The sequence below is a fragment of the Lepidochelys kempii genome, chromosome 7, assembly GCF_965140265.1.
Source record: "Lepidochelys kempii isolate rLepKem1 chromosome 7, rLepKem1.hap2, whole genome shotgun sequence".
In the NCBI taxonomy this organism is placed as follows: domain Eukaryota; kingdom Metazoa; phylum Chordata; order Testudines; family Cheloniidae; genus Lepidochelys; species Lepidochelys kempii.
This window is the reverse complement of record NC_133262.1, coordinates 85,953,369-85,967,006: the sequence shown is the minus strand read 5'-3', so window position 1 is coordinate 85,967,006 and position 13,638 is coordinate 85,953,369. Positions and strand designations below refer to the sequence as shown.

General features: G+C 40.3%; 1 protein-coding gene across 6 annotated transcripts in view; it reads left to right on the top strand.

Moving 5' to 3' along the window:
• Positions 1-13,638, top strand: part of MICU1 (mitochondrial calcium uptake 1) — a 212,784-nt gene that overhangs the window by 57,413 nt on the left and 141,733 nt on the right. For all 6 annotated transcript variants that reach the window (XM_073353624.1, XM_073353627.1, XM_073353625.1 and 3 more), the window contains 2 exons: positions 1,275-1,455; positions 8,690-8,852. In XM_073353624.1, the coding sequence (XP_073209725.1) occupies positions 1,275-1,455; positions 8,690-8,852 (344 nt within the window). The remainder of the gene's footprint in view (positions 1-1,274; positions 1,456-8,689; positions 8,853-13,638) is intronic.

The following is a 13,638-nucleotide window of genomic DNA, read 5'->3' as shown; positions in this document are numbered from 1 at the left end:
TATTAAAGCTCTGTTATTGCATTCTATTGTGAAGTTTGAGTTGCTCTGTGTACGAAGTGTAGCCTAGTACTTTGATGCCTCAAGTAGCTTTCATTGCTCATTGTTCACAGTGGGTTGGCAGTAAGACTGACTGTGGAAGTAGGATGATTTTCATCTGCAGAGAGGGTTACTGGGAGGTGCTCTTGCACAGCAAGCAAAGAGCTCCAGTGTTCTGCTTGTGCACAGTATTTCTAATGTATGGATAACCAACTTCGGTCTTCATTGTCATTATACCTTCACCCTTCAAATTCTCTAGATTCGTCTATGAACGAAATACGACAATCTGTCACCTGCTTGAAGTCAAAAATAAATCAACTGAGCTGAGACCAAAAGGCTGCTTATTCTGAGCCTGGCAGTACTGAAGATACAACAGACGTTCTGCTTCCTTCATCACTTTATTTTATTTTTGGTAGAGGTTTTAAAGGCATGAGAGAAACACTTTTAAAGTCAGAATATTTTCTTTCTCATATTCTGGAAAATAGCACTCGCTGCATCTTGGGGGCGGGGGGGAGTGTTTTTTGTTGGCTCGAAGATAAGCAGACGTGAACTTGCATAATTCAGTCTGTGATTGTATATTTAATTAGGTTCTTGGGAACAAACAAATGAATAATTAATATTAGTTTGTTTTGCAAGGGTGGGTGAATTCCACCCTAGGGGCGGGGGAAATATCAGTATGTGTTGTAAATTCTTAAAGATCCTAACTCTTTCATTTGCTTTTTGTTCTATAATCCTCAAAGCTCTGAATTGCAGCCAGTGTTCCAATCAAGGAAGTCTGTGCAGGATTCCCTTTTAGAACTCAGTGATGACATCCATTGACTGTCAGTGTTAAATCACTTGATGTGCTTTCTCTTTCCACCTGCCAAATACCAGGTGTTAATTGTGTCTGGAGATGGAGAAGTGGAAATGTATCATGGCAGGGTGCTACCATTGGACTGTTGGACCATACTATTACATTAATTGAAGTTATTTCTCTTATTATTTATTTATTTAATATTGTAACAGTAGTACCCACAGACCCTAATCAGGATCAGGGCCCTATTGTACTAATTGTTTTACCAGACACAGTCAGTGACAGTCCCTGCCTCAAGCATTTTATGACCTTAGATGTTTACAGTCAAATCTGCTGTTATTCCAATCTGTTTGGTTGAATGCAGTGTTAAAAATTGGTTAACTTTTTACTTATGGACTCTCTAAAGTTCCTGAATTGATCATTGTTGTCTTCTTGCCTATCACAGAGCCCATGCTGAAGCACCGTCATCTGTAAAACACAATGCAAGGACAGAAACTAACGAAAAAGTGAAGGACCAAGAAGAAGAGGAGAATGAGGATGATAGAAAGACTGTTGACTCAAGTGGTGGAGGGGTTCAGCCAGAAGAGAAGAAGAAGAAACAACGTTCTGGATTTAGAGATCGTAAGGTACAAAAGCTTGCCACGCATAATGTTCTTCTATAATGCTGCAGTTGCACAGTAATGAAACAGGGAGAGAAAATACAGGCCACAGAATTAAAATTTTAAATACTGTGAGTACTCCTGGGTTGACTTTTGGTATTTACATTTACTGGCCTTCATTTTAAAGGGGAATAGTGACTTTGAGTCACCCCTTTTCTGAGTGCTCAACTTGATATGCCTTAAGGGGGCTTGATTTTTGGGAAGTGTGGCCATTTTGAGGTATCTCAAGTTGGGTACCCAAAAAGTGAGTTACTCAATCACTAGTTCCTTTTTAAAATTTAGGCTAGTGGCCTTCTACCTTGCTCTATATTAAATCGCAGTGATTAAAATCTGAGAAGCATGACATAATTAAAATTGTGTCTTAAGTGTCTTACCCAACCCCTCCACAGCTGGCAAGAAGGGGCAGCTCCTTTTTATTCCATGTGGTCACTCTCTCACTGTGGCTACTGGAACACAACTTTTCTCTCTTTTCTGCATTTATTTAGGCCATGTCGATCATAAAAAGTGGGCACCTATGCTTATTTGCTGTTTGATTCCTTTCCCCCCACATTTTTAAGTAGGAAAAAAGCACTCTAGTAGTGAAGTGATACTTCTGACCTACCTTCATTATTGGGAAGTCTTGTGTGCTTTGGACTCCTTTAGAATGATCTGCAACGTTAATTGTCAATAGCTGTTACTATCAATATTACAAGATTACAGTTTGGTCTGAGGAAAAGTCCAATAACTCAGTTTTAGCAGATGGCTGTATTTTAACCTCTCTGGATGCTTATTTCATTGGGTTATGTTTTATTTAGGGTCTATGCAGTACCAAACAGAAGAACAAAAGAGTGTATTTTCTTCACATTTCCTTTTCTATAATTTTCTCCTGATAATTATTTTTAAGTCCATATGTTGGAGGCTGAATCTCATTAGTTGCTAAATTGTAAGTGATTAGTATGTAGTGGCTTAATAACTGTTCATATGTTGTAAAGGTTTTGTTTGGAGATGCTGAACTAATTTTTGCTCTCAGTAGTTAGGCTACATAACTCAGTTAAATTCCATATATCTCAGGGTGTTTGCTGGGGTTACAGACTGTCCTTTCTGCTGGTATGCTGGTGAGGATTTTAAGTGAAGTTCCATTCTAAGGTACTAGGCTGAGATTTTCACAACTGTATAAGGGATGTGGATACCCAGTACCCATTAATTTTAATGGGAATTAGGTGTTTAAATCCCTTAGGCAGTTTTGAAAATCTCAGCCCTCATCTATACTAGTTGAGACAAATGGGTTTATTTTTCACTACTAGCAAGGAGCAAAGTTATATGTCTGGTGATAGGGAGCGGGGTTGCTTGCTGGCTCCCTCAGCTGTTGCTTCCAGCTGCTGAAGACAGGAAACATTTGTTGGCTAGTATGGATATTTATTTTAAGTAATGAGGAACCATGCCTAAAATTACCAACCTCTCTCCCTTCTAAATTAGGAAAGGTGGGACTATGGTCAGGTTTCACAAGTAAGATGTTTCAGCAGTGAGAATTGTTGAGGAAATTAGTTTATAAGATTATAATAGATGATAGTTGCAAGTTATCAGGTCTACACTAGAACTGGATTTCTCTCTTTTTGACTCACTGATAAACACTGAACCTACGGTGGTGAAGCAAATGAATAGTTTGCAGCTTCATGACTTTATGGGAGCAACAATTAGTGATTGTTTCAGCATGGTCCATTGGCTAACTGAGTTATTTCTCATGTAGAATCAGTGTGAACGATTTGTTGTGATGAAGGTGTGATACTAGCAGATCAGGTGCCAGCTCATACCAAGGTCCCCATTTCTCCATTGAACACTGACAAATACATAGTTGGGACGCTTATAAATTGCTGCCTGCATTAATCTCATTTTTAACATCTATATCCCATATTATAAGGTAATATTAGAACATTTGATTTGTAAACCTCTGTGTAAATCACCAGACAAGAGAGACATTAACTAGTGTGAAATGCAGGTCTCCAACCAGAGGTGATGTGTCCTGCCTATCATGGGAGGCTCATCACCACCAGAAAGACAAGTATGGAACATTCAAGAAAGCGGAAGTCGTCTTTGCTTTGTCCCTTCAGTGAAGATGAGTCATGCAAGTGAATTCATCCCATCAGCTGAGTCTGCAACTCAGAGCAGAAGGCAGAAAGGGAATAAAAAACACTAACAAGAAGGAACTGATTCTTTATGCTGCTTGGACACTGGGAGGAAAGGATTACTAGGCATAAGCAAATGATCCCCAGTGTTTAGCCTGAGTTACTGCTAAAGGACATATAGAGCTTGCTTATTATAGAAGTTTCTATAACTTTTTGGAACTTTAGATTGGAACTCATTTGTGTGTATATATGTTTACCTGCTTTAACCTTGTAAATAACTCTTGATTCCTTTTCCTATATAATAAATCTTTAGATAGTTTATTATAGAATTATCTACAAGCATCTTTGGTGTGAGATCTAAAGTGCATTTTACCTGTGATAAGTGACGGGACTGGCAGTAACCTGAATCTTGTTATGGTCCTTGGTGTAAGGGATGAACTGTCACAAAAATAGGTTTACCTGGGTGTCAGGACAGATCAGAGTATCTAAGGGAACTGTCTGTGATTCCATGGTTGGGCTGTTATAGTGCTTGAGGAGTTTACACTTGATAATTGGTTGGTGAAATCTAAATGTAGGTCTCACAACCCGTTTGGAGTTTGTGCCTGATTCTTAGCAGTCTGCCCAGAGGTTGGTACTCACAACCTAAAGCCACTGCAGGACATCTTGACAAAAGGTTTACCAGCATCTTCACTAACAATAAATCCTGTTCTTCCGCAGCACAGGGTTAAGCATGTCTCCTCAGAGTCTGATGCTGAAGTCTAGTCCTACATGAGGCAGCAAGCCTAACTGGTAGTCTTCCAGCAGTTCACCGAGCACTGGAGCCCATGTTTCTGTTGTTTACAAAACCCTTTATTTGTGGGCTTGGTCCCATCTCTGGTATGTAGTCAGCAGTTACAGTAGGGGGTGACCTGCCTAACTGATGTATGTTGTATTGTTTTTTTAATTACTGTAAAGTCGGCCACATGAAGTGGGTGAGTTTGGACACACTCAGGTTCTGTGTTCTGATGTTGGAGTAAAGACTTAATCCATTCACATTCAATACTGTAGTCAGATGAACTTATAGGAGGATGCTGTGCTCTGAAAACTGGTCAATTGTAGCAGTTCAGGAGTTTCTGGCACTTCATATAAATTCTTCTCATATCGTCACATAATAAACCAAAAGGTTGTATGTGTCATGTCTTAGCATAGGGGGGAAAAACTTCAGTTGAAGTCTTTGAGTTTTGAAACATGGCTGTTATCCCAGCACTGTTAATGAATGCAATAATTAGTAATGAAATAATAAATTAAGCATGTCACAAGTTATTTTGGATGGTGAAGAAATGTAGGAGGAAGTTGGGATGTAATCGCTCAGTTTCAATTAGAGCTTGGAGCGGCTGTTATAAACTGATGATTCTAGGGCAAATATCTTCTTGTGTACATGTGTAACTTGAGTAATATTTAGATTTGTTTATAAACGAGAGAGAAGGAAACAATAATCACGTGCTATTGTAGCTGAAGGTTAATGACCAATAAAACCATATGAATGGTGTAACTTGTTCGCTAATTAATTTGAAAAAGAGTGTGTACTGCATTAGGACTGCTTCACTAAGATCTGTTTGGGAACTGTCATTCGCTCTTGGCAGGTATTCTGCATTATGAGGGTTAATTATGCTGAGACTTCATTTCAATATGCATTGCAGTAAGCAGCCTAAGTAAATGAACGTTCATTTATCTGCACTATTGCTATGCAGGCTGTGTGTGAAACCAGACTGCTAGAGTTCCTGCTCTATCAGATGATGATCTGAGGGGCCTGATGACACTGTGGAGGTGCACTGAAATGTTGATTACAGTGGACCTTGGTTTATTTAGTTTTCTTCTCATGGCAATGGAAGAGATTCTTTTCCTTCAACCTGTCATAGAGAGCTGACTTTAAGCTTCCAGAACAGTGGTTCTGTTTTGTTGGGCGTGGGGGATCCCTTGCTGCTGTTTTTTCCAAACCGTCTCACTAACCTATTAATATTTGTATTTAATTGGCAGAATGCAAACTCTCCCTGTTGAGCCAGGTGATACTGCTCTGAGGGTCCAGGTTTTGGCTAGAGTTTAGCTTTTTAGACTGCACAATATCTTTTGACTAGCCTGAGTTATACAGATTATTGAAAACCTTTCAGAAATAGGAAGAACCTGTTGTCAGAAGGATACCATCTCAGGAAATATTGTGAAAATCCTTGCAACCTGCTGTATTCCAAAAACAAAAAATAATAATAATTTTCTCTCCAGAAGTAACTCTACTAGGACTGACTTTAGTCCTGGATCTTAAGGATACTTCTGAATAGGTATTCATGTTTTCCCTGTTGAAACGACCGAGAAAAATCCACACACATGCAGTGTGTGTGTAAAATATAACTACTGCTATTATTTGTGTATCCTATTGTCTCTGTCCTATTCATCCTCTGTCAGGTGATGAAATAGCTTCAGCTGATCTGATGCAGTGGTAAACAGGGCTGTGTACAATTGAGAAGAAAACCAATCTTGTTCATTGGTGTATTAGAAAATTTCAGTGTTGAATGTGGTTTTTTTAGAAGATTGGATTTGAGACCAGCCTACTAGATATTGAACTAATTGAATTTTTTTTTTTAAATTCCACATTTGGCTTAAATTCCCTGTTTTGTTAACCTATCATCAGTTGTTACTTTCAGACATTTGTTTTCCCCTTGATGTTTGTTACTGCTAATAATTAGAATTTGAAAGAAAGTTTACACGTCTCCAATTTGTAATAATGACATCTAACATTATCCTTTAGTTTCTTAATGACATTTACTAAATTCACTGTTTAAGACGTATTTCCTCCTTGCTTTTAATATTTTTGTCCTTTTCTAGTCCTATGTATATTACTTCTTAATCCCGATGTAAATCACAAAAACAAAACAAGATTCCAGCAAGATTGTGAATTGATCCATTATTGCATACTTGTGTTCTATCCCGATTCTGAATTCAATGGACTCTTATCTGCAGCTAGAATCCATACACAGGAAATAGATGGATTCAGAAATCCTTCTTGATTTTCAAGAAACTGCTAGGTCAGCTTTTGCTTTATTTTTCAAAATATTACTGACTTTGGGTCCAGTTAAACTGATACACTGAAATACTTGCTTAGTTCCTCATCACCTCTTCTTTTTTGTTGATGTTGCATCTTAAACTGCAACCTAATCAGAATACAGTAATCCGGAAGCTGACACAGGCTGAACTTTCAAGTCCACTTACTCTGGAGCTATGTGTTCTGAATTGAATTCCTGTGAAATCTAGTATTGATCTAAGGAAGCTTTCTGATGGTCTGTTTCATTAAGCGCTAGGACATGAGACACTGTCTGTGTACTCCAGGCCATGCTTTGACATCAGTGTTTATTCCAGGATGGAGGTAACAGTTTGCAAAAGCACGTGAACATGTGACTGTTGGTAATGTAGAAATAAAAGCTACTGAACAAAGACTTGCTGTTGTTAGACATAATGAGATACAAATCTATATTTTTGCTTACTACTACCATTGCCTTAATGAGTTTGTGATCTTAGATCAACTCTGACTGCATGGTTGAGAAAAATGTGTGTGCCTAGAATAACAATTCCTTGCAAGATTCACAAATGATAACCTGGCTCTGGGCAGAGATTTGAGAATAGGGCCCCTGCAGAATCTTATAAAAATGTAGTGCAAAAGGATTAGAGGAATAAGTGAGGCAAAATTATGCCTTTGCATATGAGGGTTGGACAGTGGCTAACAGTAATCTTGCCCAACTCCAATCCGTAAATGAAGGATTACTCATCTTCCCCCACTTCCCCTTCCTCTCTTCATATCGCTTTCCCTCTCCTACACCAGAACTAAAGTAGGGAATAAACGGAGCTTTTACTCTGTATTGCCCAGATGTCGGGGACCATGGCTTTTCAACCCTGGTCCTCGGGGCTCTTTGGTGCTAGGAGATTCCAACCTACCACCCAGGGACCTGCCAACTACTTTCAGAATAGGAGCTGAACTCAGACAGAGGGCCCCAGTCCTGGGAGCTGATTGGCAGAATGCTGGGAACCCTGATTGGTCCAGAGCCCCTATTTAAACCGAGCACAAGAACAGGAAGTTGTCCATCCAACTGGGATCCCCCCTGCTCTGGATTGTGTGCCTAGTGCTTCCTGTTTCCTTGGATTGAATTCCTGATGTCCTGACCCTGCCTGACTCTGGTTATTGATCTGTGGTTCTGCTCTCAAGTTTGTGTTCTGCCTCTGATTTCCTGGTAACCTGACCCTGCCTGCCTCCTGACACTCAATTCTCAGTTTACCCTCTGCCCTGTCTTGGACTCTGACCTCCCAGTATCTGACCTGGCCTGATTCCTGACTCCTGCTTTGACCACTAAGTCAGTCTGCCAATGTCCTGGTCATGACACAAGCCCAATTGTTCTAAAATCATGATTCAGGCCTCCAAAATTGAGGTTGGCATAATAATAGATTTTTTTAAAAAACAGTAATTTTTGTGCTCTTTATTTGCATTCTGATTTTTGAATATTGAAGGTTCATGTTGTTAAATTTTTCTCCACAACCATGAGGCCTAGAAACTTAGTTTTTAAAAAATGAATGCTGAGATTCTCAAGTGATCACATGACTCCAGGGGCTGGGGTTTAGGAAAACATGAGACTTGAAATAAAATACAAGATTTGTGATAAAATCCTGTGAGTTGGCAACACTAAGGCCTGGTCTACACTTAAAATTTAGATCTATGTAGTTATGTCACTCAGGTGTGTAAAAAATTCATATCCCTTTGTGACGTAGTTAAACTGACCTAATTCTTGGTGTAGATGCATCTAGATCAATGGAAGAGTTATTCTGTCAACATAGCTGTTGCCTCTGAGATATGGATTGATTACAGTGACTGAAAAATCCATTGCATTGTTGTAGGAAACATCTATACTACAGGCAGTATAGTGCTGCTGGTGTAGTGTCATTGTAGCCTAACCCCTGTTGGCATTGTGCAGCCATTGTATTTAGAACCTGTCATAATGTGGCAAAGTTTCACCAGGACTAAATATGGAGTGAAAGTTGGAAAACTCTTGTATGCAGTGATATGTGTTTAACTTAATTTCTAGGTGATGGAGTATGAGAACAGGATACGAGCCTACTCCACTCCAGACAAAATCTTCAGATACTTTGCCACCTTGAAAGTAATACATGAGCATGGAGAACCAGAGGTGTTTATGACACCACAAGATTTTGTGAGATCCATTACTCCTAATGAAAAACAACCAGAACGTAAGTAAAATATTCAGTAATTATGTTTAGGGGTGATATATGTAATGAAGAGTTCAGAATAAACTCTTTACTGTCTCTTTGTAATCAACTTTTACTTCTCATTGTACAAATAGGTTGGCAGGGGACCACCTTGTATTTGTATATGTTTACATTGGTTAGCACAATGGGCCCTGTACATGCTGCTGCAATACAAATAAATATTTTCCTCTAAACACATGTACTTGTGGATGCATAATATTATGCAAAGTAGTAATAGAGTAAAAAAAGTAATAATTTAGTTCAGCAGGTAATATGTTCAGCTTTTCATCAGAAGACTACCAAGTTTAAATTCCATATCAGCACTTGGGTTCATATCCAGTACTCTCACTGCAGTGGAGTACTGCAGGATAATTAGGCATGGCGGAATTTAATTTAATTTTAATTTTTTTTTTTTTAATTTCAACAGATACCAATGTTTGCTTTTAGGCATTTTTTTCCTATTTTCAACTATTTAAATTTTCACATTTGCAGGAAATTGGGGGCTTATATCAGACAATTTAATGACCGTAAAGTTTGGGATTCAAAATCTAAATCTTTATAACTGTTAAAGCACAAATTATACAAAGTAAATATACTTAAAGCAACTCTAGTTTTCAAGCAGCATTTTTCTTTATTGCCTCTATATAAATTTCTGTTACCGACGGAAATATTTTTCATCCGTGTGAAATACCCAGGGTATTCTCCACGTTTCTCTTCGTTATAGCGGTTCACTAACCCCAGTACAGCGACTGGAGTTTATCAGCACCAACTTTGATGCAGTACAAGCAAGAGCATTTCTCCCACCACACAGACTCACTATCCTGGGACAAATGCCTCCCCTAATAGGCTGGGGAGTTCACCTATACAACCACAAGGCTTAGGGCAAATGGCCTTCCACAGAAGTGACCTTCCATATCACTCTTTTGGAGCTAAGGGCTGTCAGGAACGCCTGTGCATGCTTTCTGCCTTTCATCAAGAGCACCCACTCGAAGATCATGATGGACTTAATATAACCTGTATATTTTACTTAAATCATCAAGGAAGCAAACTTCGGAACTGGTGCATCTATCACAATAGGCTCATCTCAGCTGTCTACCAGGGATACAGAACGTGACAGCTGACAGTCTGTGTTGGGAATTTTTGTCACTACCATGAGTGGGTACTGAACTCAGAGGTGCTTCGAGTTATATTCACTCTTTGGGGAACCCTGACTATGGATCTCTTTGCTACTTACTGAAACAAGAAATATCCTCATTACTGCTCCAGGGCTGGCCTGGGTAGACATTCACAGGGAGATGCCCTTATCTTCCTATGGGCAGGGCCTTCTTGTTTGCCTTTTACGAGTTTCTTCTTCTGTCCAAGGTCCTGTTGAAAATTCAATGAGACAAAGTGAGAGTTATTTTGATTGCCCCTCCTGGCCATGACAACTCTGCCTCCCTTATCTGACACAGATGGCAATAAGCCCTCTTATTCCTCTTTGGTCCATTCCTCACCTGCTCTCTCAAAACAATGGGTGATCCTTCACCCCAGCCTGTGGATCTTCTGCTTTCAGGATTGGCTCCTTCTTAGTTCTAAGTCTTAGAGGCAGAATGCTCTGATGAGCTAAAAGACATGTTGCTACACAGCCAAAAGTTGATCACTCGACACACTTAACTACAAACTGGAAATGAGTTCAAGTTTGTTGTGATTCTAAACACATAGACCCAACCTCATCTCCCCCCCCCCCCCCCCCCCGATTTTACACGACTTTTTAGACCTCAAGCAGTCAAAACTCTCACTCAGCTCTTTTAAGGTACATCTCACGGTGATAAGTTTTCCACCGCCAGGTAGACAGTCACTCGGTGTTTGCTCACCCACTGATGCATGGATTCCTTAAGGGCGTTGGGAATCTCTTCCTGCATGTGACGTCACCTGCTTCAGCCTGGGATCTTAATCTAGTTCTCAGGGCTTTGACTAGACCTCCCTTTGAGACCAAGGCAACTTGCTCTCGTTTACACCTGTCCATGAAGACAGCATTTCTAATTGCTGTGACCTTAGCTAGGCACAGAGGAGAAATAGTGACTCTGATGGCACACCCAGAATTCAGACTTTTTAAAGACAAAGTAACTCTAAGGCCTTATCCCAAGTTTCTCGCCGCTTTCTCTGCTCTTTCCATAATGAATCAACAGATCCATCTCACAGTCCCCCCCCCACCCCCCCGCAAAACCACGTTGACACAACAGAGAAATGATTCTGCATGTGCTAGATGTTAGAAGGACACCAGCATTATACTTGGACAGGACTAAGCACTTTAGGAAATCCCTTGAACTCTTTGTCCACAGAAAGATCCAAAAGCTCTGTGATATCGGCTCAAAGACTATCCAAATGGGTCTCTGGTTGCATTAATCACTGTTATCAAGGGCCCAATCTGCTTCTATCCAGAATCCATACACACTACACAAGGTCAGTTTCTACCTCAGTCACATTCCTTAAAGATATCCCTAGCTCAGTAATCTGTAGAGCAGCGACTTGGGCCTCTGCCCACACTTTTGCAGAACATTATGTGATCACTGAAGATTCAGCCCCCGACCCCATCTTTGACTCCACAGTACGCTCTGTAGTCACAGACTTGACTCTGAAGTGCCAGCCTACAGTGGTGCACTCACAGGGAGACAACTCGAAGAAGAGGAAGTTGCTCACCTTGTGCAATAATGATGGTTCTTCAAGATGTGTCCCCCTCTGGGTGCTCCACAACCTGCCCTCCTTCCCTCTACTTCAGAGTTATCTATGGGGCTCTGCAGTGGAGAGGGAAGTGAGGGTGGGGGATGGGGCTGCCCGCACAGTGCTAGATAGCCTCAAGGCAGACCACAAGGGAAGGAGAGCACATGTGTGGGCTCAACGGACACTGCTACCAAAAATCTGCCATTTAAATGCGCAGGGGTACTCATACACCTATAGTGGAGCACCCATAGGGGGCACATTTCAAAGAATCATTATTACTGCACAAGGTGAGTAACTTCCTCTTCAAGAAACAGTAGTCTTTCCATTTTACTGAGTTGTGGTATATAATGACAATCATATGATGCCCGAGGTTAGGGGTCTATTTCAGGAGTGGGAGGAGTACAGGAGGTCAGACTAGATTATCATGATGGTCCATTCTGACCTTAAAGTGTATGAATCTATGATGCAGTTTAAATTAACTGACTTGGTTGCTGTGTGTCATTATGTAGGTTGATCGGCTTTGGTCAGTTTTCTGATGTCTGGTTACATCCCGGTACTGGAGAAAATGTTAGCCCCAGATAGTTAGTTCCACATTGTGCCCCTCAGTGTAATGCTATTTATAACCTGTCCAACAAAGCTCAGAAGTGGTCTTGTTGTTTAGCAATATTTCTTGACAATACTAAGAGAGAACTCCTATGTAATTCAGGCAGTCTATTACAATGTTGATAATTTTCGCAGTTTATCCCCAAAAGCATTCTGTGGTATGCTACAGTCATAAACCACGTTCCAGGAAAAAGACATTTGCCAGACGGTTCTGAATTTCATCGGTTTAGTCGATGCGGATAAGCATCTTTGACAAATCGCGTAAGCTCCCTGTAATCAGTATGTATTTTAGCATTCTTTTCCCCATTATAAAGAGCCTTGTACAAGACAGGAGCTGCAACTCTGTGCCTAGGTGGAACACATCTTGAATTTGCTTCATGTTCTCTCCCATAAGATGCCTTGGAATACTCCAGGGGATAGTAGTACTGAGGAACTGTTGCAAATAGAAATCAGTTGGGAAGCATTGGCATAGTTTGGTGTAGTTGATCAAAAGTTCTACTGTTGCTGTACAAATTTAATAAATGGGCCAGTGCTTATGGCAGCTTCACTAGATCGGGTTTGCTTTTTCGACGATGGCATTTTCCTTTATCTCATCTGTCCCTGAAGGTATGGAGTGGGCAACACCCAGATAAGTAAAATTATTTCCATGTTTCTTACCATTTATGTGGCAATAAGTATTAGTTCAGAATATGTTTGTGTGCTCTGACAGACCCAAGGAAATGGACGTTACTTAGATAAAAGCAAAACTGAGCCAGTGCACATTGTATAGAAGAATCTGTACTGACTGCGATTGATTGGTGAAACTAAGCTGCCAGCCACTGAAATTCATCTTTAGTAGAAAATTGTAACTTGTACTGTATTTAGTGAGAATGGATGGTTTGGGAGTGGAGGGGTCGAGTTGTTAAGATGTTACCAGCCCTATGCAGCACTTCGTTAGCTTGCTATGGCCAATGAGTCTGGGCTGCGTTATCATTGAGACAGGAGACCCTGTGTCAAAAAAGAAAGTGTAAGTTTTGTTCTGTCTCTGTTCTTGCCTATGTGGTGCTCTCTTCAACTTGAGTCTCCTCTTTGGCTAATTCCTTCCCTGTAAGTTAACCTTTTTTTCTGTGATACTGGGCTCAAGAGCACCAGAGCAGGTTAGCTATAACCTTAACACTTGTGGCACTGGAGTTTCATTGACCTCCTGGTCAATAGACAGGGGTTCTGTTTGCTGTACCACGTTTTCAGCTGCTGTTTTCATATGTGTAGTCTGTCAGCTAGGTCTGTCTGTGGTGTACTGTAGCACTAGCAGTGGCATAAGAAATATCACTGTTCTACTAGTATATCTAACTTGTCTACATCAGAAAAACGACTGTTATATAACACATTAGTTAATGTGATTTAGCACTCAGTGTGTGTATGGATTGCCATAAGCTAGCTACATGATTTTGTTATGACGTGGTTCTGGCAAAATGATAGATAGTGT